Source organism: Melanostigma gelatinosum (assembly GCF_949748355.1).
Source record: "Melanostigma gelatinosum genome assembly, chromosome: 14".
Taxonomy (NCBI): Eukaryota; Metazoa; Chordata; class Actinopteri; order Perciformes; family Zoarcidae; genus Melanostigma; species Melanostigma gelatinosum.
In genome coordinates this window covers 1902333-1929219 of record NC_136647.1, presented here as the reverse complement: position 1 = coordinate 1929219, position 26887 = coordinate 1902333, and the positions used below count along the sequence as shown (strand labels likewise).

General features: G+C 45.3%; 1 protein-coding gene across 2 annotated transcripts in view; it reads right to left on the bottom strand.

Moving 5' to 3' along the window:
* The window catches only part of tmem132e (transmembrane protein 132E), a 286941-nt gene that overhangs the window by 85438 nt on the left and 174616 nt on the right, over positions 1 to 26887 (bottom strand). The window contains exons 1-2 of one of the 2 annotated variants that reach the window (XM_079283059.1): positions 2073 to 2360; positions 534 to 1491 (exon numbers count right to left, since the gene is read on the bottom strand). In XM_079283059.1, the coding sequence (XP_079139185.1) occupies positions 534 to 1491; positions 2073 to 2151 (1037 nt within the window). In that variant the 5' untranslated portion in view covers positions 2152 to 2360. Of the gene's footprint in view, positions 1 to 533; positions 1492 to 2072; positions 2361 to 26887 lie in introns of those variants that run through there. The other variant, XM_079283060.1, reaches the window with a different exon arrangement.

The following is a 26887-nucleotide window of genomic DNA, read 5'->3' as shown; positions in this document are numbered from 1 at the left end:
GAATTGGTATCACGTGACGCATGGCAACACTTGCATGCACAGTGTGATCATGCGCTTTTCTAAAACGCTGCAATTCATTTCGAGGCCGTGCAAAAACCTGAATCGAATTACGCTGCTTTTGAACGAGACACCCAGCGCTGTGGACACGCAAATCCTGTATTTCTTATAAGCCCCTCCCACTGGGGACGGCACAAGATGCAGCATCCACACTGCGTGGAGACAAATTGCGTACGCGTGGATATAATTATAAAGGGAGATATTAGCCTGCAGTTCAAGACAGGAGGGAAATGACGAATGTTGGTTGAGGTCTGCCAGGAACCAGGCAAATCATTGATCCAGCTGTAACTCTTGTGCACATGATTGCACAGGAGCAGGAGAATCCTCAGACTGAGCTTCTGCTGTGCATGCATACAGCTCGTTTTTCAATGTGTGAGTATAAACACAGTAAATGGATGGAAACAGAATACATTTGGAAGCAATCAGATTGGCAACACAAGAGTATGTCATCAGCATATATTTTAAAGGAGACCTACCTGAGGGTGAACTGCTCCACAGTGGAGTTGGGCATCAGGTAGAGGAAGATTCTGAGGGTTTCTCCGGGCTTCAGGGGCTTCTCGGGCAGCCTGAGGAACATGTTCTTGTCCAACTGCTTGTCCACCAGCAGCTGCTCCTGGCTGGCCTGGTACAGGCTGATGCTGCCGATGCGCAGCAGGGGGTGCTGTGACAGAGCCTCTCCCCTGGAAACACCACCACCCCTATGACCTGAGCCCTCAATGCACTCCCCATCCAGACTGGGCCCGTGGAGCGTGTAGTAGAGCTCCGCCTGCAGGGTCTCGCTGGTGAGCCCATCCAAGAGCCCGTCGGTGGAGCCTTTCCTCCGACCAAGCGGCGCCACGTTGGTGTTAAACCAGGACGGGGGCAGGTCCAGCTGGGCCAAGCACTGCGCCAGGTTGCCTTTCATGCGGCAGGAGGTTTTGATTTCGCGGACGTCCCGGAAGGCGTGCAGACGGACGCAGGGCAGCTGGTCCTGAGCTTTGAAGTCGTCCCAGTCACGGCCGGCGATGTAGAAAAACACCTGGACCGTGGGGTTGTTGGAGAAGACCCGCGCCTGGACAATGAAGGCCCTCACCTTCCAGTTGACGGTCAGCTGGCCGGGAATATCCAGCGGGCTGGCTGGCTGGAGCAACTCCTTGGACAGGGCCTGGTCCCGGGCAAAAGGCCCGAAGGTGATGTTGATGGCGGGGAGGTCTTTTGTCTGGAAAACCACGAAACTCTCAGAGCGCTGCAGCGGGTGTCCAGTGCTCGGGCTTCCGCTGCCGCCGCCAAATGTCTGTCCCGTGATCTGAGCCTCCCGCAGGAAGAAAGCCAGTTGTGCATTGGACATTTTGAAGTTGGCGGGGAGGTACACGTTGGGTGGCGAGGGACTGGCGGTCACCGCTGAGGAGCTGAGGAGAGCATCGGAGCTGGTCGGAGAGATTTTACCTGCAAGAGCTGTGAAGAGAAGAAGGAGAAGAAAGAGGTCAAACCTTTAAAATACAGTCAGTTTTTAAACAAAGAGATAATTAAAGATAATATGAGCGGAAAAGAGAGACGCGGGGAGGAGGGGGGGGCAGTGAATCAAAACAATGAACGAGGTGTAAGCAGGAAGTCGCAGAGGTGTGCTCAGTCGGCCGCGGAGAGCAAAAGGCCAGAAGGTCAACACACACTAATCAGATGACAACTGGTCAACACACGTAAAGCATCCAGAGAACCGTCCGATGGAACAGGTCGTCACATTGTCAAGGTGGGCGACACGTGATCTTCAACCGGCGCCGTGACATCACACTCAGCCAGCGTTCGGCTATTCAGCTGTTTGAACTGCACATGAGGAAGATACAAACCCGCAGGGGACACGGAGGCAAAGCTGAGCTTCAGACTAACTTGTGTTTGTACTTGAGGAGCACACACACACTTGTTATCCGTCGCATTGCACTTGAGAAAAACAAGCCAACATCGCTCAACACCCAAGTTACGACAGCAAAATCAAAGCAGGGCAAAATCACCGTGGAACAAACGGAATAAATGTGACATACTTATCAAAATGACCCAGAGCTGAGCACACAAACAGAGTTGCCCGTCCCTATGGTCCAAATCATAGATTAAAAGTCCCATATTCCAAAAGGTTTTATCATTGGAATCGTATCCTTTGAATCGGAAAAGAAAATCTAAATCAAGAGGCTCTTTTTGAATTCCTGCAAAAAGGTTCGTCACTCAGCTAGAACTCCACAGAACATCTTTGTCATGAGTTGCAAAAGAAGAATAAATGAGGGCTGTAAAAAACAACAGACAAAGAAAGAAAGGAGAAGAGATACGCTCCAGCGGCTCTTCACTTGGTCATGTTCTTGAATCCGGCTACAAAGGTTCCCTCCAGCTTCTTGAACTTGTGCTCGTGTGGTTCACCGTGGCTGAGGTCTCGTGTTGAGAGCGGTTCAGCCCCACGCAGCAGCTCGTTGAATCCCAGACTGAGCACGGCTCCGGGGCGGGCCGTGACAGACGGGCACAGCCTCCTCCCGGTTGGTGGGCTGTACGGGAACTATAGACAAAGCCGATGACGCCGCCCCATCTCGCCACACCTAGTCTCTAGTCTATAATCACCATTTGAGCTCCTGGTCTGAGCTCAGACACACAGCCCCCAGAGGACTCAACTTACACCCCACACACTCACACACACCCCACACACTCACACACACCCCACACACTCACACACACCCCACACACACACACTCACACACACACTCACACACATATGGAGGCGAAAGAAATAACACTCTGCAGCTCGATTCATCCCCTCCCTCTGGACGTGTTGAGACAGACCCATATGTGTGTGTGCACGTTTGTCTATAACGGCTTTGTGTGTGTGTGTGTGTGTGTGTGTGTGAGAGAGAGAGAGAGAGAGGTGGGGCGGGGGATGGATGTATTGCTTGAACGCCCCTAGGCAGAGAGGGAGAGTAAGAGAGCGAGAGTGAGAAGGGGAGGGATTAGGTAAAGATTATTGATGAATTAGCTGAGCTCTCCTTCCCTGCTCCTCCCCCCCCCCCCCCCCCCCATCTCCTCCTCCTCCCCCACTTCGTCTGCTTCAGCCCCATGAGAAATCCATGAGAATAAGGGGATACCGGCGGCCGGAGGGGGAGGGGTATCAGGACTGCCTTCCTTGCTTCGGCTCACATGTGCCTGGAATTCCCACAATAAAAGAGAGGGCGGATTCATGGATGTGTGTGTGTGTGTGTGTGTGTGTGTGTGTGTGTGTGCCTCATAAACTGAATGGCAAACAGTGGAGGCAACAAAAGATGAAGCCACAGCCGGGAGAAACATCCCGCACTTACAAATGAGCAGTCGTAGGCATAGAGAAGGCTGCAGGAACTTCACTGATTAGAGGAGCTACTTAGAGGCTGTCTAGTCTTTATCGACCAAAAGCTCTCCACCTCGCAGGAATGTGTGTGTGTGTGTGTGTGTTTGGAAAGCAGAGCTGCTCTTGCCTTGATCAACATTAAAAGCGACAAATATGCACAGCAATTCACACACTTCCTTAAGCTCCTCCACCCGAGCGCCAGCTGCTTCATTCTCCCACCGTCACTGTATGTTCCACCAGTCACATGGCAGCCCAGCAGAAGCGAGGGACCGATCCTCGCCTCGGGGCACGATACAATACGGGCCTCACATGTGAGGATATACAGAAAGCATGCCTGCCAATGTTACCATCAAAGCTCTGTGTGCTTCACTGCTGTGAGAAGGTATTGGACCAGCGGCCCACTTTGCTCGATGTCTTGCCGTGACTTCCGACGGCGGCGGCGGCGGCCGAGAGCGCCGGGAAACCTCGAAGCCCCGGACCGGCTGTGACTTTCTGAAGTGAATGCGCAAACGTTTCCCCTGCCTCTGGAAAGTGTTGTCGGAGGTGTCCTTGAGCAAGGCTCTGAAAGAAATGTGTCTCCATGTGTTCCACAAGCACCCGCTGCTGGCCAAACAGCCCAAAACAAAATGGTTTCCAGCTTGCTGCTGTTTTTCTAAGCGGCGATGTTGTTTTTGAAGCAGCTTGCGTCGGACTGTTGACTGCGTCGCTCTCCTGCTGCAGGGCCGCATTCAGCAACCGAAGGTACAACTGTGACTGCAAACAGCTGACTGGCATTATTTGAGTTTGTGCAAGACAATCACCGAGACAATTAACCTCGAAGAAAAGGACAAATACACATCGATATATCGCGGTCCAATGCTCACATTGAGATCATTCATTTCATATCATTCATACTTTCTGTTCAATTAGCTTGGCTTGCATCAACCGAACCGAGTACTTTTGTTACCTAAACCTAAGGAAGTACATTTGTTGCTTAATTGAATCTAAAAACTAAAACAAGCCGACGCTGGAATAATACTGAGGAACTGACACGCCGTCCCCGACACGCCGTCCCCGACACGCCGTCCCCGACACGTCCACAGCGGACACATGCGTACGCTGCCCGACGGTCTGTATCTGACGCGTTGGGCGTGACCACTTGTTGTAACATTAGATATCTTCTGATTATTTATTGAAATAAGATGAAAATCCTCCGAACACGGTCAGAACAGCTCACACTGTCTGGTGGTGATGGACATGATGGACATGAGGCTCTGCTGACGTGGTGCTGCTGCCTTTGACTGTTACTATTTCAAGAAACGCTTCACAAGAGTCAGCGGTAAAGCTTTTAACTCATGATGGGAGACGTAAATCATCACCTTTTTTAAATGAACATAATTATGATCGTCTCTGAAGAGGGAAAGCCACGTTTTTCCTTCATATTCCCACCGTCCACCATGAAACACATGTGCTGTGTCCATGATCCTTTTATATAACAATGACAGCGACACAATATGATTGTATTGTCCAAACCCTTACCTCCAGTATAACTCCAGATACACTACTTTATGAGTGAACCAGCAGAGAGAGTTGTTTCATGCATCATTCATTATATATTAGGATGTAATGGTCCCTCATCTGGTGGATGTTGCTGGAGCACAAAAAGACAACGGTCTGTTGCCTCCGTCAACCTCCTGGGGACTGTGAACTAACAATGACACAGCTACTTTCATGTTCCGCCTGGAAGTCACCCGACTACCGCCCAGGAGTCTCCTCATCCCTTTAAAATGCAATGAAACGCAACTCTGACAATACATTGCATTGAATGCCATCAAACAAAACAAATCTTCGCCCCTTCCTGTGAACCCCCGAGGCCCCGCGGTGTCATTTGAGAGGGCGATTACGGCCGACGATGCATCGGGGTGCTCTCGTCTCGCTGCAGTCTAGCAGCATCGCTGCGTCGGCGGGATGGACGGGGAGCACGGACACAGATGGGCTTCCAGTGTGAAACCCTATCGCCTTCCTCTTCCACTTGATGTCCTGTTAGACCTCGGGCCAAATCGAATTGAATTCTCTTCCTGTTGTGCTCCCATTACGTGAAACATCTGCTGTGTGTGTGTGTGTGTGTGTGTAGGGTTAGGGTGTCGGGTGTAAGGGCACTCTGTATTCACCAGATTACTTTGTCTGATGTCATTTAATGAAAGTATCGGACCACTTTGAGGCCGGGACCACTTCTACTGGTTTGCCCAATAACGGTCGAGACGGACGCTTCAGATAAGACAGAAACGCGTGAATGTTTCTAACAACACTGATGATTTACTTCACTGGAGAAATGAACCATCGATCCGCTGATTGGAGATTTTGTGGTGTTTTACAACTAGATTAGCTTTGATACACGTCCACAAGCGTAGAGAGAGACGGACTTCATGCTCTGCTCAGGTAAACGTTACTTCATTAATGCATCTTAAACGTATACTGAGACTACTGGGGTAACGGACCGTCGATCCATACTGTGAGTTCTACGTTGATTGTGGTTTCACTCCTAACTAAGACTTAGGCCTCAGAGGTTTGGCAAAACTATTTGGAACAAAACATCTTGGTGGGATAATGTGCGAGTCCAGACACACGTTCAACCCAAATCATCCTCTTAAACACAACCATCTTCTTCAGGCCAACCAGGTATCTCACACATTCTACGCATTCAAAAACGAAGGATCTGGAAGTATGTGTTGTGCTGTTTAACCTCCTGAAAGCATTCAGCAGAATGAGGCTGGAGGCCTTGCTCCACAGTTAAATGAAAGCCTGAACTGTGTGTCCTGCTGCACGGACAGAAAACTGTCCAACATAAAAGCCGGCTGCCAAGTCAGAGGGAGATATATGGACGGGATGTTGTAAAGGGGGGCAGACATTTGATCTTGAGGAAGAGAAGTGCATAAATGTCTCTTTAAGTAAAAGGTCAGGAACAATAGTTGAGGGTTTGGAGGGAGATGGAGCGTCCTCACAGCATCGCTAATGCTCCAGCACCGAGGGTTTCCCTCTCGATCTCCGGCGAACCCTTCACTCTGCTGTCAGCATCGCTCCACTGCTGCACTGGGAATGTTGAAATAACACCTTTCAAATCCGTGTGTTAGCACTTGAAACACTGGTGGAGTTGGTCTGATTTCTACCTCCTGAGGAATGTCTGTTTCCATCTCAGTCAGACCTGAAGTACCTTCACAAACGGACTGCAGACGGATTACCGGACGGTGTGTGGCTCCATATCGCATCACTTGTCTTCTGTATGCATAGGGAAACCACATTCCAGTTGCAGTCACGCTGGGGAAGCTTGTTCCAGTCCGTGTGTTTGCATGAGATCAGATCACTTTGGTGATTTAGAGTAAAGTCGATTGAATCAGTCGTTCTACATGCTGCTCACGATGTATTTTAGGTTAAATGTCCGCTGAAGCGTGCACACACGTCGAACACACTTCCAGATGAAACGTATCTAAGATGTGAATCGAGAGGTCGGTGATCATATCATGTACATCCCACCGTGAGACGTCCACCAGCGGCGTTCACAATGGAGACGCAGCGCACAGAGGCACAGCAGTGCATCAGCCAGAACACGGCTTTTAGAACTCAACTGGTCTCCAATTGGTCCTTTCAGTTTTTTAGTTGAGAGCCCCAGATTTGACAGAATAAAATGAGGCGGCAGAGCTTCCAAACCCACGGCAATAAGACAGCGAAGCAGCCCGATTCATTCAGTCACTCACTGATTTCAGCCATCAAACGGATTCAAAGCTTGAACACTGACCCTGAAACGTAAGGAAACCTTTCAGGCTGGTGATCAACATCCTGTCCTCCTTAAAGAACCAGTCAAATAATACTCATTGTATATTTTTCAACGTTTATCTGTTAGATATGTAAAACTTGTGGCCGTGTACATAAATGTATCCAGTTCAATGTGATCTGGCGGACGAGCTGACCAGCCCATCATGTCGAACCCTACCTGACTGTTAGCTCGTTGGACGAGCCACCAGAACAACAGCTCAAGCCAAACCGAGGAATTTAAACTTGGGTCAATCAGGTGATGCCATCGGGACCAGAGAGATGCTTTGGTAAAAGAGACCTTTGTGGATCGGTGGATAATTGTCATCATTCTTTTACAGACCCTATTTAAATCAGGTCCCTGAAGCTGTAAAATGCACTCATAGCTGAATCCATTTTCCTTCCTCTGTTCATGTGACAGAGGGCTGGGAGGCGGGGCTAAAGGATGCGCAGTGCTCTGGATCTTTGGGTCTGTGGATGCAGAAGAAAATATGTTTCGTATCAACATTTCTACTTTTGAAAGTATTCCCTCCCCATGGCGTTTTTACTATTTTATTGCATTACAACTTGGAGATAAAGACTTTTATTGGGATTTTATGTAATGCACCCACACACAATAGTCACAATCGGTGTTTTTCTAGTTTATCTTGGAATTAAAAAGCCTCTGATTTCCAGTGGCGGCTGGTCAATAGAGGGCCATGGGGCATGGCCCCACCATGAGCCACACAAAAAAAAAAAAAAAAAAAAATTATAATAATCATAAATTATACAAATTGTCAATATTTGTGTTTTTGAACTATGGAATGTACCCAGTAATGTGTGTAAAGTATGATATCTGTGCAAAATATATGCTTTTCCTGCTCGTCCTCTCCTCCTGTGTGCTCTCTGCTCGTGCTCTCTGTCTGTGTGCGCGACACTCTGAGAACGCGCAGCTTGGGGGGCCTGATCGTTTTGGCCCAAAAGAGGCGGGTCTATGAAGCAGTTTAGCCAATTGCTGATTCAAGATATAAATGAGACATACAATTTAGCCAATCAGCGCCCTCAAATAGATTCAGAGTGGGACCAGAACGATCAGACCCCCTCGCTGCGCGTTCTCGTCAGGAGAAGTCTCTACAGGCGAGCACTCCTCCTCCAAGACCCGTTTGAGAGGAGAACTTTGAGGAGATTCTGCAGCCAAAGAGCTGATATCAGATCAGCCTGACCTCACAATCAGACAGCAGACTCGCGGGAAAGGGAAGCAGCGCATGAAGCTTCTGTACTAGCTGAACACCAGACAGGTTAGCTAGCTGCATGACGTCATGCTAATCATTTATTTAGCTTTTAAAACAACGGGGACGGATCCAGCACGGACAGTTACGGGAGTGAGGGATGAGGAGGTAAGGAAACATGAGAACACCAGGGTAGGGAGTGAGGGATGAGGAGGTAAGGAAACATGAGAACACCAGGACACACATGAGAACTCTGTCAAGCTACATATCAGACAAAGTGAACATCTTTTCTTCTACATAGCTGTCCTCAGTCTCATCTGCTTAACTTGGTCATGGAGGCATCAACATGTAATAGAGATGTTAAATTAACAGTGAAAACTCATCATAGCTTAATTTAACATCAGTATTCATAATTACACTTCATGTTTACTTCTCCTGATCTTTACCTCCTATAACAAGGTCCATAGGACATCTCAATAAATGAACATGTTATATTATATTATATAAGTGTTATTTACTGATTGTTTTCGTGTTGGAATACATGTTAAATATTTAACTGCCAAGTAATAATAATAATGCATTAAATCATACTGGGATGTTTGCTGAAATTGATAGGACGGCCCTACCTAGAACATGTTCCACCAGCCACCACTGCTCCCTATATTTAAAAAAAGACACGTCTGTCTCTGAGCGTTAAATACATTAATCAACATGAAATGCATTGGAAATACATATTAAACACAAAGCTCTTTGTCTGTTGTTCATCTAATAATCCTTTATGGAAATCTCTGATGAATATTCTGCCCCCGTCTATCCACAAACCTGACCTTCACAACTAATTAACACTTGTTCTTCTGCTTCCTTGAGTGGAGTGTTGTGTGCATGAGCACATGACTATATGTATGCACATGTAGACTGTGTGGGTATGCATGCAAAATCAACAGTAGTCACTGGAGAAAAGTGTTTCTGGGGAAGAAACTCGTGAAATGAGCGAGTGTCTCGAGAACGATGACGAGACTGTGACTGCTCTGAAGCCCTTCAGGGGAACTCTCCCTTGCCTGCTCTTTGGTGACAAAAGGAAGGGAAGGGTTAATGATCTCAGACCGGTGAGTTCCTCTGGATGAAGTCATCCCTCTGAGGGCTTCAGGAGACGGTCTGAATTTTAAATCAATCACTTCCTGTGGACAAGAAATGTCTGCCACCAGGATGTAATTTGGAGAATCTGCAGGGTCTCAATTAGTGGAGATGGAATGTTTCCTCTGTTTAAGTCTCGCTTTGTAATTCAGTCCGATAAGAGAGGTGTATTTCCACATTAAATTCATAGTGCAGCTTTAATGAGGCATAATTTGCAGATTAAAGAGGAAGAATATATAGCCAGTGTGACACCATCAGTGGGAAATGGAACATTTCACCATTGATCCTTTATATTCACCCATAAAATCATCCGTAATTGATATAATCAGTCGCCCTCATCTGGTCCAGCGGAGGCTGTTTGAACGGAGCATGTGAGGCGAGATATAATGTGATGGTCTTCTGATTAAAGGCGAGATCACAGAATCTATCATGATGTCACTCTTCCCGATGAGCAGAGCAGATACCAACGCAACTGTTTGACGCCAATATCTACCGACCAATTAGTCCAAAGCCGAGCTTTGAAAAGAGGCATTGCAGGGCAGAAGACGATGCTTGTTTCAGAAGACGTTTCTTTGAAGGGATACAAAGCGCCATCACCCACAGTTACTTCCTTTCTTCCTCCTTCCTTGTTTTGATCATGAGAGCGAGCGCGTGTTGTACAAGGCCAAAGTCAATGTCTGCCGATGAAACAAACGCTGAACCCGACGACTGACGATTTGAGGCTCTGCAGCATGTTTTTACCTCAACTTAGACCTTAAAAACAACACATGACAATGATGTCATTAAACGTCCTTCCCCTTCCTAATAATCATCAATGATTTGTTGTTAAACTCATGAAAGCGTGTAAAAGCATTTATGTATGAGCACATCAATGTCAGATAACATTATATTTGTGGTCTTCTCCACAAGGAGGTTATGCATTTGGTTGTGTGTGCATGTGTGCATCTCTGTGTCTGTCCAGGGCTAGTCTCGTACACTACTGGACCATCAGATATATTTTGTGCTCATTCACGGCTGCGTGCTCACGGACCTCTCGAGTTCACAGTGATTCACATCTTTTGAAAACATATTTCATTATATTTTATTGACGGTTTAACACCGTCATTGACTTCTGACTCCTTATTAACCTTAACCGGCAGGCTGCTTCAGTCTGGAATCTTGCTTCTGCTAGGACTTACGAATCGCTCCTCTCGACCTGCCTCATTTGGGTCCTTCGGTGTGTTTGGCAAACCGAGCCAACAGCTAACGGAACATTAGGGGCCGACATCTGCAGAGATCAACATGAGGGTGTGTTGCTGCGTAAGACGTTGAAGTGAGAAACAAGGAGGGGGGATTTTGAGATGCTGTGTCTGGCTTTTGCTTCTCTTCATCACCGCTGGTCGTCTCAGACGAAGGCCGTGTGTCTTAACACTTGCCACGCTAGTGTTTCTGAATACCATTAGGGAGCTGAAGAGGTCAACAAAGAACCTTTTTAAATTCAAATTCAGTTGGCATGGGATTGATCAACAAGCACCAGAGAGCTGAAGCTCTGTGTGTGAAGTTGAGGCGAAGGAGAGAAAAGGTGCCCTGCAACTCTAATCTCTCACTGGAGCTGAGCTGTGAAGCTGCAGAGACCTAGTTACTGTGCACGGCCGCTGCTTTCTGTTCCTCTGCTACCAAGCGGAGCCTTGTAGCACAGCCACTGCATGCATTAGTAGTGTATTGATGAAAGGATGCAAATGCCTCGAGGCAGCATGAGCTGTGCCTCAATGCCATCTGAGGCTGACGCAATCTATAGGACTCCAGACAACAGGACTTCCCATAGGGGACACTGTGTGAGGTAAACTGAGCCTCAGTGTTATACGGCTGCTGTTACAAAAGGATTTCCCAAACAAAAGGTTGGTACAAAGGGATTTACTCTATTATTTGATGCATTCAACTCCAAATTCTCTTTCTAGTTTCTACATTTTCACACATTGTCTGCAAGTTCTTTCTACACATCCCATCAGTTTGTCACAAGTCTGTGTCGTTTAACCATTTATAGTCCACTTCATTTCTTTATTGTCTTCATTAGTTTTACTGTTTTGTTACTTGATTTAGACTTCATTTTCAATCCTTTAACTCAACTTTACTTCGCTGCTAAATCCCATAACTTGTACAGACGCAGCAACCTAATTCCCCCGTGGCGATCAATAAAGCCACACATCCATGGACCAAGGAAAAGGGATGAAAAAGAGCATTGATTTGAATGAAAGAAAATATATCAAGTTACCCCCATAAAAACGAGAGGCCGTCTTGCATTGCAGTCGATTCACCTGCATTCTACACCATCAGTGAGACCGATCCACCCATCCTTTACCCGGAGGAACGCAAGGACAACGCTGACGCATGCAACTCCCGGAGACGAGCGCTCTCACAGTGTTCGGCGTGTAATTCACAGACTGATGCTATCGTATCCGAATCCTCGTTGCAAACAGTCTCAGCTTTCTGACTCTGGTTTCACTGTATCTCTGGCCAACGCCGGCTCTCCCCGACTCTTCACATAATCACTGTGAGTATGATGCTCAATGATGCTGATTTGTAGGTTCCACATTGGCAGTGTTTCATTGTGTTTGTCCAGATCCAGCAGCAGCTCTAATTGCAGCCCGTTGGGGATAATAAACCTCGACTCAACATCGCAACTGGATACAGCACTGGACAAAGCTTCTTTTTATTACCATATGTGTTTTCAGCCTTCTGGTGTTATCCATTAATATGTCTTGGAAAGATTAAATATAAGCTTCATTGTTGAAAAAACAGGAGGTGGGCCTAAAGATCCAAAGAGTACACTCAGATAGAGAGATGGTTTTAACATCAGATGAATGGAAATATGACCGTTAAAGTAGAGGGTTGATGATATTCTACATTATTATGAACAAATCCCATGAAAACACTCAAACTAACAATAACCATTGAGTTCAACTGAAGCTTTAAATCTGAAAGAGCACTGCAGTTACTCAAACAAGAGTCAAATGTTATTTATTAAACATTATTTTCAGCCGTGGATTTTGTGCTCCAGCACAGTGTGTATTTCAGGACATCTCTATAGAATAATGAAGGAGGTTAAACATCTAAATGCTCGCAGCAAGTTTCATATGCAGAGAGCATCCTGTTGATGATGATCGGTAACAATATCCGTGAGGTGCTGGAATTACTGTGCAGTTTGTTAAACCAAAGGAAGGATAACTCGGCGTCCCTTCCTTTGTTACACCCACACAGACACACACCACCTACAAACACAAAAGACTCTTTCAGGACCGTTTCATCATCATCGTCCCTGAGACGGCTCGATCTGCGATATCTGCGGCCTTCACAGGAAACGCTTTCATTCACATCCTTTTGTTACTCGCACAATAATGGAAAAGCTTCGACTCGTGTTTCTGAGTTGATTAAGAAGAGCTGCAAATAAAAATCACGTGGTGTTCATAAGAACATGATAAAAGGTAAATCTTTCATTAGGAGGATCCATAACTGGATTTTCGGACCGATTTCAGATTTCAGATTTACGCCTTTGTGGAATAATTACATTGTTAGCGTTTCCAAATCATCAGGGTAACATGCTGAGACGACTGTCTCACAATAAAGTTGTTCTTCATGCTGGAGTTGTGCCTCCGACACAGCTTCAGATGCTGGCTCGGGTATTGGTGAGTACACTAGTCTACGCCCTGATGATCACGTCATCATATGATTTATCAGCTCATTTACGCTACAGAGGAACAACGACAACACGTGTCACTCGCTGCCTGATCCGTCCTGCACATGTGGACACTAGTACTGTACAGCTGTGGTTGAACACTCTGTGCACACTATTTTTACCCTGACAAGGCTACATTGTGAATAACAAATCTGCATCCAAGTCTGCAGGAGGAGAGCGCGCTAAGCTAGCCGTTAGCAGCACATTCATGCTAACGGCTAAATAACGAAGGTAACAGCTAACGGTAACAAAAGGTTGCTTTGAGTTCCATTAAGTTGAATTTAATTACCATTCAGTAAAAATGACTTTTGGGTCAATCACAACGTCATGACGTGTAATTGTAGTCTTGTAAATATGTATATATGTACTCAATACTCGACTCAATATTGGGGAGGAAACAATGCTTTTGGAACATCTCTATATTACAGGTGTCGCTGGAGTTTTGACCTCTTCAGACTTTCCTTTCTCCGTACATCTCAGAAGCAGATACGGTTGTGCCACAAAGCCCTGCGCTACACAATGAACATGATCTCATCCCGGTTCTTTTTTCTTCTCCAATGGCAAATTGAACATGAGACCTCAATTTGGCTCCTGGGGAAAAGCTGCGCTGAAGAAATCAGATTGGTTTGTAGAGGCACGTGTTGTTCACCAAGGGGCGGTAGGCGGCGGCATCGGGGTTGATCTTTCCTCTCTGCGTTTGATTTTCCTTCCTCTGATGATCACATTTCATTGCTGGAGGGGATACTCTTCATCCCCTTGCTGGTATGCATTTTGTTTAGTCACAGTATTAACATTTTTGTAACCTTTTGTTTGTTCAAGAAAGCTATCAGTGAGGCTGAACGCTTTAATCCACAAGCTGCTTTACACCTGAGAGCCACCCGGTGTGTGACCACATTCATCTTTTTCTCATTGACCGCCGAGCAGTGGGGGGTTTGGTTTGTTGCTCGAGGCACCTTGACACTGGTTACTTTGAGAGGGAGACTGAGAGTGAGAGTCACTTTTCCACACACACAGGATCTGAAATGGGAGCTTCCAGCTTGGTTTTTACCAGCAGCTGATGAGGCTTTTGATTTCCTCTGTTATATTTGACAGTGTTTTTGGGAAAGACTTGTAAAGGTTGTGTAGTCCTGTGGATTGAAGCAACAATCAAGTGTGGAAGGGCTGTGTGATGAAAACCTATAAATCCTACTTTCAGGAAGGTTGTAATCAGTTGTTGAAATAAAGTGCTTTCGTTGCCTAAACCTAACTACACGCTTCAGAATGTCCTTGTGCACCAGCGTTTCATCCACCAAGCCACGATAGGGGGGGGGGGAAGTGTCACCAATGCACTACATGTCACATCATTGGGCGGTCGGGTCACACAAGCTTCTTCAGAGGCTGCTTGAACGTTTCTTTTCAGGTTCTTATAGCAGTCTGAATGACCAACATGATCTCATGGGAGGGCATATAAACAGCACGACATTTTAAGGACGGGTCACGTGTCATGATAATGTACGTGACCTGGAAGCCCAGCAGAGGCTCAAGCTGGCCTGCCCCCTGAACGTCTGGTTAACTTCTACAGAAGCGTGATGGAAAGCATCCTCTGTCAGTGCTTGACTGTGTGGTGTGCCAGCTGGACAGCAGAGAACAGGAGGGACCTGGCCCGGGTGGTTAGAACAGCACAGAGGATTGTGGGAGTTACCCTCCCTGACCCGGACACTGTGTATGCTGGCCGCCTCCAGAAGAAGGCCAGCAACATCTGCACAGACATCACACACCCGGGTCACTCTCTGTTTGTTCCACTGCCATCAGGAAGAAGATACAGGACCATCAAAGCCCGGACTAACAGGCGGAGGAACAGCTTTTTCCCCGGAGCGGTTTCCTCCATCACCCTGATTTAAGATGACAATAAAGATCCTCATCCTATCCTTATCCCATCCTTATCCCATCCTTATCCCATCCTTATCCCATCCTTATCCTATCCTTATCCCATCCTTATCCTATCCTTATCCCATCCTTATCCCATCCTTATCCCATCCTTATCCCATCCTTATCCTATCCTTATCCTATCCTTATCCCATCCTTATCCTATCCTTATCCCATCCTTATCCTATCCTTATCCTATCCTTATCCTATCCTTATCCCATCCTTATCCCATCCTTATCCCATCCTTATCCTATCCTTATCCCATCCTTATCCCATCCTTATCCTATCCTTATCCCATCCTTATCCCATCCTTATCCCATCCTTATCCCATCCTTATCCTATCCTTATCCTATCCTTATCCCATCCTTATCCTATCCTTATCCCATCCTTATCCTATCCTTATCCTATCCTTATCCCATCCTTATCCCATCCTTATCCTATCCTTATCCCATCCTTATCCCATCCTTATCCCATCCTTATCCCATCCTTATCCTATCCTTATCCTATCCTTATCCCATCCTTATCCTATCCTTATCCCATCCTTATCCTATCCTTATCCCATCCTTATCCCATCCTTATCCCATCCTTATCCTATCCTTATCCTATCCTTATCCCATCCTTATCCTATCCTTATCCCATCCTTATCCTATCCTTATCCTATCCTTATCCTATCCTTATCCCATCCTTATCCCATCCTTATCCCATCCTTATCCTATCCTTATCCCATCCTTATCCCATCCTTATCCTATCCTTATCCCATCCTTATCCCATCCTTATCCCATCCTTATCCCATCCTTATCCTATCCTTATCCTATCCTTATCCCATCCTTATCCTATCCTTATCCCATCCTTATCCTATCCTTATCCTATCCTTATCCTATCCTTATCCCATCCTTATCCTATCCTTATCCCATCCTTATCCCATCCTTATCCCATCCTTATCCCATCCTTATCCTATCCTTATCCTATCCTTATCCCATCCTTATCCTATCCTTATCCCATCCTTATCCTATCCTTATCCTATCCTTATCCCATCCTTATCCTATCCTTATCCCATCCTTATCCCATCCTTATCCCATCCTTATCCCATCCTTATCCTATCCTTATCCTATCCTTATCCCATCCTTATCCTATCCTTATCCCATCCTTATCCTATCCTTATCCTATCCTTATCCTATCCTTATCCTATCCTTATCCCATCCTTATCCCATCCTTATCCTATCCTTATCCCATCCTTATCCTATCCTTATCCCATCCTTATCCTATCCTTATCCCATCCTTATCCCATCCTTATCCCATCCTTATCCCATCCTTATCCCATCCTTATCCCATCCTTATCCCATCCTTATCCCATCCTTATCCCATCCTTATCCTATCCTTATCCCATCCTTATCCTATCCTTATTCTAGGGCTGGGCGATATGGCCTAAAAAAAAAATCTCCGATTTTTTTACAAAAAATCCGATTCACGATTTAAATCGATTTTTTTCCCCCAAAATTTTTTGCAGATGACAGAAGCTGTTGAAAACAATTTTTTCTTTTATTTTGTGATGATTTTCCCAAGTAGGTTGATAAAAATAAAGTGCAAACAAAACCTGAACATTGTAGAAAGGTGCCTGTAGTATACAAAAAGTATTTGGTCACTCTTTTGTTTGCCTGAATCATTTAAATATAAAATTAAATTAAACATAACATTAAATGGCATTAAATAGTAGCCTTCCATTGTAAACAACTGTGCAAATGTAACTTTTTACAGTAAGCTTTTCTAACTGAATACACTGATACAAACACAGCATGAAATAAAATGTATATGACCCTTTAACATTCACATTTTCAAAAGTGCAACATCTGATCTAACATCAACATAACATATTTTGCACAGTAAATAAGTGCATGTAAACAAAATCAAGTGCATTCACAACATAACCAACAGTATTAAACAGTAGTGCATGTTTTTTCTAAATATTTTTTGCCAGGAAGACAAGCCTGTCTACTACCTCTGGCTTCAGGCATGCACGGTGGCATGTAACAATGCCCCCCCCCACACACTGAAAAGCCTCTCAGAGGGGGCACTTGTAGCTGGCACAGAGAGGTATTTCTTTGCTAAAGTACTTAGCCTTGGAAAGTTAAGTTGGTGACGCTTCCACCAGTCAAGTGGATCGGTGTCTGGGTCAACCTGCTGGACCACAGGTCAGTTGTTGCGGAGTAGAATGACATCCCCTCCAGCTCCGCAGAGATCCTTTGGCGTGTACTATTGTACAGCCGAGGCAAGGCAACGTCAGAAAAATGTTTACGGCTTGGTAGCACGTACCTGGGGTCCAAAGCTTTGAGAAGGTGAATAAACCCGGCTTTTCCACGGTGTATATGGGCACCATATCTTTTGCGATATACATCGCGACTGCATCCGTGATGGCTTTCCACCGGGCACTCTTCTTCTCATGCGGAGTACAGTTGGTGAATGTCTCCAAAATGCTGGGTTGTTGTTGTGAGGTGGCGGCGGCGGCGGCCAGCAGTGAAGCTGCTGGCCGCCATTGTTTTAGTTTGTAAACAATGCGCGCGCACTCTACTACGGGAACCCAACGGGGGGGAGGGGTGGGGGCGATTTTCTCGATTTTCAATAAAACACATCGCCTTAAAGCACACATTCGAATTAATCGATTAAATCGATTTATCGCCCAGCCCTACCTTATCCCATCTTATCCCATCCTTATCCCATCCTTATCCCATCCTTATCCCATCCTTATCCCATCCTTATCCTTATCCCATCCTTATCCCATCCTTATCCCATCCTTATCCCATCCTTATCCTTATCCCATCCTTATCCCATCCTTATCCCATCCTTATCCTATCCTTATCCCATCTTATCCTTATCCTATCCTTATCCCATCCTTATCCCATCCTCATCCTATCCTTATCCTCTTGGCTTTTTGCTTGTCATCTTCGGCAAGGTTTAGGCAACAAACCCACTTAGTTAAGTTCAGGAAAAACATCACGGTTGCACGAAAAATAAGTACGTAAAACGTAAACAACATAAATACGGAAAACACGTCACAAACATCACGAATGTACAACAACACTATGGGACACGCACACTGGTCTCACGGGTGGATCTTCAGTTGTACTACGTCACTTACTCTGAGCTCAGCATAGATTCAGACTGCGCGGCGTGAAAACAAGAGAAGTTCTTGCGAGGTCAATCACTTCAAAGAATTGTCGTGTCATTCATACACCAGTTGGTGAGGCCGGGCTGGAATGACGTCATGCTAGGTGTGACAACAGACCATTGTCTATTCATTGGTATTATTCTATTCTCTGAGATACATTTGTAGAACATAAATACACAGAATCTACTGCGCTCAGACGGACACCTCGCCAGCCCCTGTTGTAACACTAAGGTACAATATTTCACATGACATCATACACCCTTGATTTCCGGGTCAAGAGGCTCTGAATCAACGTTCCCATTTTCCCCTCGTGGGACCCAAGTGACATTTGGGTTTCCCAGCTCATCCACTGCTGGTGATGCTTTTCTAATAAAAACAGCAACAGCAGCCTTCGGTGTATTGTGGTGCAGGTTCACAGAAGGCCGGCCCTTCATAGTATCACGGCCAACGCACATCAGCCGGAGCTTTGTGAGTGGAATGCCTCAGTGCTGTCATAGAGGAGAAAGAGGGAGATCTTTTTATTCACCTTTTCTTCCCGTCGCTGTCACACAAACGCACACGGCTTTTAGCTGTTTTGTTCCCATAGTGACGGGTTACACAACTTGCTGCCAAATCACCATAACAACAAGCTAAAACAGGGGTGTCAGGAGAAGCAGAGGCTTAGAGCGCAACATCTAGATTCCAGCAGAGCAACACTGTCTTTTCTCCACTGGCAGATTAAAACGATGAAGAATGTTTCAACTCAAATGTATAGTCATTGAGTGAAGGGACTCGAAGCAACAAAGGTCCAATCTCCAACCACGATAAAACACTGGAAACGGTGAGAAAGTGCCGTCAAATTCTCAGAGTGCAAAATGACAACTGCAACAAGAGCGAGAGGACTCAAGTCACTGGAACAAACACCTTTGATTTTCGGGTTTTAAAAACACATTGATATGGAGTTGAATGAACGCTACGAGTGTTTTAACATGGTTTTAGTGAGTCAATTGCTACATGACACCAGGCTTCATTCAGCATCGCTAACATACAGCGTTTGTATCTTTGCTCGCCCCCTGCATGGTCTAACTCTCCAAACAACTTCTCATTCCCAACCCGTCAGAAAACGCTTGGTCAGCGTACTCTTCAAACCGAGACGCTCTAGGTTCCCCTGGTGTCAGATTTAGACAGCTTGTCAGTTTCAGCTGCTTTCATGCATCGTGTCTTTTCAAAATAAAAATCTGGTTTCACAGGACACGTACAGTTACATGCATACAGTCGGGAGGTATACTTACTTAACTTTACTTACGCAACCAAAGTACTAGATTTTGGAATATATTGTGATTTGGGCTAAAATAAGTTTCTGTGTGTTGCATAAAACAAAAACGCTTGTGCGGCTTGCCGTCGGTAAAGTACAGAGATTACATAAAAAAAACTTGTGCAACAGTTCAACAATTACTGTTCTACCCAGGTGGTCAGAACAAGACACCAGAGGTCCTGACCAAGCGTCAGTATGTGATGGTTGAGGATGTGTTGCTCTTTATACTCGGTCAGTCGGTCTGACAGTCTAATAATGATGCGGATGGGTTTACATTAGAGTTAGGTGACGGTAATAGACGAGCACACGTTGCTCTAAACATCCACGTTACTCTGGCAATTGCTGCAAGTGTCAAATTCCTCCCACTGAACTCGTCTATTATGCTGTCAGACAACGTGACATTACTGGTCATTACAATGTCCAAACCATGAAATCACTGCCTGGGGATGTTTCTTCTACAAGGTTTTGCACATGACAGTTCACTAGTATCTGCTAGATTAATTCCCATAAAGGTATTACTTCCCAGAATAAACTGCATACTCCGTGAAGACAGTTGATTCTGTGAGTTTTCTGCTTTTCGCTTTTGATGGGATTATTTTCTCAAATATATTTAGAAGACATCTGGTGCAACACTACTGTCTGGGCCACAATAGAACCAGCTGATGAAGAGATACAGATGTTGATGAGATCAGGTTTGGTTAAAGGTTAGTGATTAGAATGAAACGAGATCACAGTGAGCAAGAGAATATACTCCAAATAATGACAAATATACCCATGCCTATCTGCACAGAAACCACCAGAGGTAGAAAAATAACCTATGATTCAAAATAAAAGCTTTTACACCAATACATGTTTCAGAATAGTGTCTTCTGTCGGCACTGGACTTTAACAGGCACTTAATCAATGCTTTACCAGAACACATCGTAATACCTGGGCTGTGAGGTTCCTTAGCAAGACAAGGCATTTGTGTGACAGGCAACAGTTATTATTGTTATTTGAATGTGACACATTGATGCAACACACAGTGGAAATCTGTTAACAGTTTTGACTTAATTTCTTGTGACACACTGAAGGAGCCCAACAAAGATCAGACGTAACCTGGAGGCCATTCACTCCTTGCACTGTTAAATATACCTCAGCAGAGATGATGAAAGCAAATATCAGCAAAGCCCAACGCTCCACAGAAAGAACAACAGTTTTGAAAGCTTTTGGAGTTTGGACGTCGTTTTTCATATTTGGTGTTAAGATCACGAGTTCATCCACGAAGAACACATTTATGTTTGTGGACAATTTAAAAACACATTTGCATGCGACTGACATTTGTAATTTACAAACTCACTCCTACCTCGGTAGACATGTTCAGCTTTATTCAACACATTTACCGTGTCACTGCAAACTTTATGAGATGAGAACTAGACAAAGACACCGAATGCTGATTTATGCAAATTGATGAATGAATTCAATAATGTGCACAAAGATAAAGACAACAATGATCATTTCAGACGAACTCAAATGCGTTGCCTTAATGAACAGTGACTGGCACCTTCTGTGGCGTAATCGGTTTCTCATTGGGTGGAGGGGGAACAAAGGGGTTCACAATAATGTGCAGGTGATGAAACGCTCACGGTTTAAATACAAGTCAATTACAGAGAATTAAGTTGCTATCAACAAGGTTCAGTGACAGGGTGCAGCCTGTGCTCGGAGTGAGAGGCTGGGCACAATGAGAGTTAATGAGCCTAAAGGGTAAATGTCAGGGTTTATTATGGGGCGATGTGATGTGAAGGGAATGTCATCTGGTAGAGGAAGAATCCAACACATCTGGAAAGTGAGCAGGTCTCATTACAGACATCAGTCCTGCTTCCATGCAATGGTCAAAGGAAAAGTTGGGAATCGGCACGTTTCCATCAATGGGTTTAAACGTGTCTACAGTTTGGTCAGACGTTGGCGGCCTCGGCTTCTCGTGGCTGTACTCCTCCGGTAGAGTAGAAGAAGAAGCAGAGGGCGTGAACCACAAACAAAACAAGCCACCTCGGCCATCGAAGCGTCCACGTCCGTCTCAACTGTTCTCTCATGCCGGCTGGTATCGGTCATGTTTCATGACACAGCAGATATACAGCAGAAACAGCTGGGCAGTTATGCCAGTAAAATGTTCGCTGTATCAGAATGTATTGTTCAACAAAAGGCAAATACCACCACAAGCAAGCCGTACACACCTTTTTGTGCAGTTGAGGAAGTTTTATCTGATTTTGTGTATTTTCAAACAGCTCTTCTCGTGCGATATTGTATTTTGGGCATTAAATGCATTGATTGAAACACAGCTTCAGAGGGCAGAGGAGAGATGGAAGCATTCTGTATGTATTATTCTGTATAAAGGACAATGAACACTGTTAGAAATAGATCATAGATGAATTTGTACTCTACAGTGCAGAAAACAAAAAACTAAGTTCAGAAAAGAAGCTTTTTCAAAGTTGTGGATAGTAGGTCTGAAAACATCTATTATCTAGAGTTGTATACGCGATGCAGCTTGTAGTATGTTAGCACAGACACAGAGCTTGCTTACTCTAACACTAATCTATGATTTACCATTGTATGAGTTCTGCTGCAAAACCGAGGCAACAATATAATGGATAACTGAAGACATGGCCAAGAAGGACAGCCAGCTGTAGAGCACCACCTCTGCAATAATTCATATTATTTCAGTTGGACAATAACTTGCTGGTGGGCCTGCTGAGGTTAGATAACACGTTTTAAAGCATGCGTCCTTCATTTCATCATGTTATCGATGCTCTCACACCTTTAAAGAATGCTGCAATGTAGGCTGGCAGCTGACAACCGGCATAAAGGTCGGTACGACTGCACACAATGACAGAAACAACCTGTCAGCAGGACTGATGCTTCTGCTAGAACACAACATGTACATACATTCACTTGAAATGCACATTGCTTTGTAATGTACCTTTAATCTGATATCATACCCACACGTCCTAACCCAACACTGACTGCTGGGAAGTTCAAATGGACCGCTTTGACTTATTGGTCTGTTTTATCCTCCCTGTTGTTTGAGTAGCAGCATCTCTCTTTGAACACCATCACATCAACAGTATTGAGCACTGACTTGGACATTCATGGCACTATTTGTAAAGGCTAATAGATTGAAATGGTGAATAAGGAGATATTTGACTCTAATTACATGGTTAAGACCTTCATTCTACGGCGCTGTTGGGTAGGTGTTTCAGAGAGAGCGTAACTGAAATACATCTACATCTCATTAACACAATCCTCTCATAATGAGATGTGAAACAGGGCATACAGTAGGTGTGCATTAACATTTAATATCTGATGGAAACTTCAGGCAGGGCGCTACGTGAGGTCAGACGTAACTGATATTAAAGAACAGCACTTTCAACAGGGGGTTCCAATCCCTTTGTGATTCAACCCTTATTGTTTCCCAGCATCAAATGGGGCGTATGAAAGGAAACAATTGAAAGTGAGCAGGAAACATTTCTCGATCTTTATTTAGTGATTTGGCAGATAAAAGGAAAACAAGTGGTGGGATTAAATATTCACAAAAGCCCAACATGTGGAGGCACATGTTTTATTGATTGAGAGCAGAGTCTCGGTTGTTGTTGTTTTTTTAACTTTAAAAGCACTCTGAGAGTGAATGGAACTTTTACGCACCGGAGAACAGCGGACGTGGGAAAAGTGACGGAGTCCTCCCTCCAGAGCCATTCTCCTGCTACGCTACAAAGGCGAAGGTTAACACTCTGCTCGAGAGGCTAATGGAACGCACTGGAGCGCTCCACTTAGAGGAACGTATGGATGGAGTAGCGCTCGCCGTCTGGGGAGATATTATGGCTTTGGGTTTGAAAAATGAATAGGAGGGCGAGGAGACTGTTTGTTTGGGGATCAAGCAGCCGAGACAAAAGGCGGACGACAAAGAGCTCTGCCACCATGGACGCTGGTTAAGTGGATGTTGTGAATGTCAGATTGAGCATTGTTCTCTAATGGAGCTTGCGAGGGTAGAAGTCTGGGCTTTTGTTTTCAGTACATTAAACGTGGCACAGGCCTGCCTGAGCGGCTACACAGGAGACTGTAGAGGGTTACTTTGCAGGGGGGGGGGGGGGGGGGGGGAATCCATGAGGGGAAAATCTCAGCGCGGGGAATTCCAACCGCTCAGCGGATAGAGCTGCTTGGGTTCCACTGTGCTAAGATAAGTTCTAACCCTCCTATAACTTCATCATTTTCTTCTCTTTGGGTTGAGGACTCGGGATCGACCATCAACACGTTTTGAGACCTAAGTATTGAGAACTGCCAAGTATCAAAACTGTCATCGAACACAACGACATCGCCCTAATAATTCAGATTCCTAAAGCAAAACAAGTCCATCATAAAATATGCTTTATTTAGGCACAGGAGGCAAAAATGACATGATAGCCTTTATCTGAACCTCAGTATTGGACGATGGATGAAGACGTTTCAAACCAAGTTGACAGAACACTGCCAAACACCAATGCATCAACAGAAAGAAGCCAGAGCTGCTGTCCAGGTTGCCAGTGTGTGCTTCCTATCCGAGATATGAAGCCACTCCTCTGTGCTGCAGTCAAAGGCGTTGAATAAACAGTGCACACAGTTTTGTCAAAAGGATTACTCGGCCTGCGGACCGCTCTATCACAACTCCCTCTCTGTCATTGTGATAAAACATGGGAACGGGAGATTAGCGGTGGCAGTGTTACTTGTCCTTGGCCTTCTAAAAGAGCTGGAGAAAGAAATGGAGAGCAGCAGAATGGAACGACTCAGCGAACACATCAAAGGGTTGTGAATGGAGTGGTCTCGTGTGACGTCACAGTTTAGCTGTCGGCCATGTTGGAGTACATGTTGGAGTACACACAGCCACTGGCATGCACGGCTGAGTCGCAGAACCTATCGATCATGGTGAACTTTTGTGCTGTCTTTGGTTGTGGCAGCAGAGCTGATAGACAAGAAATCATTCTTTCGTTTGCCAGCGGTCATTACACATCAAGGAAATGACACGAAGGAGCTATCCAAGCGACGTCGCCAGAAATGGCTGTCGCGCATCTCTCGGGATATAAAGGAATCGAATTTGGGGTACACTCGAGTATGTGCGGATCACTTTATAAGTGGTCAGTGATTTTATTTGCAAATTCGTTTGTGAACAGTATTTAATAAAGGAAATATAAATTAAACATGGACATGAGAAGGTTACCGAAGCTTCATCGGCCCGTGACAGCAGTCGGTGCCAGAGATGTGTCGAGCGTGTACAACAGGCGAAACACAGAGATGCAGCCGCAGCATTGCTTGATATCAGTTTAACGTCGTATCATGTATATATATATATGTGTATATATATATATATGTGTGGGGGGGGGATGAAGTTAGGAGTTAGTTGAAAGTGAATTCCTACACACACGCACACAATGACATGCACGTACAATGTAAACAAACACACGTGTCTGTTTGCGCTGAGTAAACATTGAATATTGCTAAATATCGGACCAGATCTGTATATATTTACTCTTCCAATGACGAGATGAGAATTCTCGACGACCGTTGCTTTGACGTCTCGGACCCATCCACTGACAAACTGATTATAAGCGTCGAGCCCTTTGTAGCACTCCAGCTCGTCTTTCGTGTAAGGACTGGGGGTGTTCACGAGATACGTGTAGATGTTGGCGTAGTTTACCGATGGAAGGTAAGTAGGATCGGCACTGAAACGATCTGCACTCATCGTATAAGGATCCAAGTTACCAATAACCTTCAATTTGGCCAGGTAGCGAACCTTTGATGCACTATCCAGTGATTCAAAGTATGGTATTTTCGCCGCACTTCCTTGTTTACTCGCCGCCATGGAGGATCTGTATGTACTCCAACATGGCCGACCGACCTGGTAACTAAGGAGATCGTGACGTCAGTGAGACCACTCCATTGTTAGAGTGAGAACCAAGGAGGTGAGAGCTCAGCCCCCCCTCGTTTAACACCGTCCTCATGTCCATTTCACAGCTTGCACTGAAATGCCAAAATGCAAATGTGGACTGCAGCGATGAAGGGATAGAAGGGTCATGAATATGGGAGGCAACCTGGCTGACGTTCCACCACTTACTGTAGGTCCAGAGTAAACATCTCACAACTGTTAGATACACTCTTAGAAATAAAGGTGCTAACTACAACCATACAGGGTTCTTCAGCTTGTCTCCCGGAGAACCTTTTCTTTTTCCTTCTAACGCCTTTATTTTAAACTAAAGAGACGGCTAAAAGCAAACTACACCTGCTATCACGCGTAATCACACTATGTCATCGTTGGTACTGCCATTATACTCTCACTGTTTTTACAAATCTGCTGCTTTTATAATATTAATAATAATAATAATAATAATAATAATAATAATTATTATTATTATTATTATTATTATTATTATTATTATTATTATAGGTATTTTATTGTACGTTCCATGCTGTCATCAATCTCTGAAGAACTCTTTCTTTGGATGAAAAGGGTTCCTAATGGTAAATGGACTTGCATTAATGTTCTCAAAATGCTCATTCACACATGATTCGGGGTTCAACATCTTGCCCGACATACAGGACTTTGACTGGAGCTGTCAGGGATAAAACCACCGATCTACCGATGAGCGGTCGACCCACTCTACCTGTGAGCCACACATTAGAAACAGCACTAATCGCCCCACAAAGAAACCTCAGTACAACCGCAGTACAACCTCAATACAACCTCAGTACAACCTCAGTACAACCGCAGTCCAACCGCAGTCCAACCGCAGTCCAACCGCAGTCCAACCGCAGTCCAACCTCAGTACAACCGCAGTCCAACCTCAGTACAACCTCAGTACAACCTCAGTACAACCGCAGTCCAACCGCAGTCCAACCGCAGTCCAACCTCAGTACAACCGCAGTCCAACCTCAGTACAACCTCAGTACAACCTCAGTACAACCTCAGTACAACCTCAGTCCAACCGCAGTACAACCTCAGTACAACCTCAGTACAACCTCAGTACAACCGCAGTACAACCTCAGTACAACCTCAGTACAACCTCAGTACAACCTCAGTACAACCGCAGTACAACCTCAGTACAACCGCAGTACAACCGCAGTACAACCGCAGTCCAACCTCAGTCCAACCTCAGTACAACCTCAGTACAACCTCAGTACAACCTCAGTACAACCGCAGTCCAACCGCAGTCCAACCTCAGTACAACCTCAGTACAACCTCAGTACAACCTCAGTACAACCTCAGTACAACCTCAGTACAACCTCAGCCCTCCAG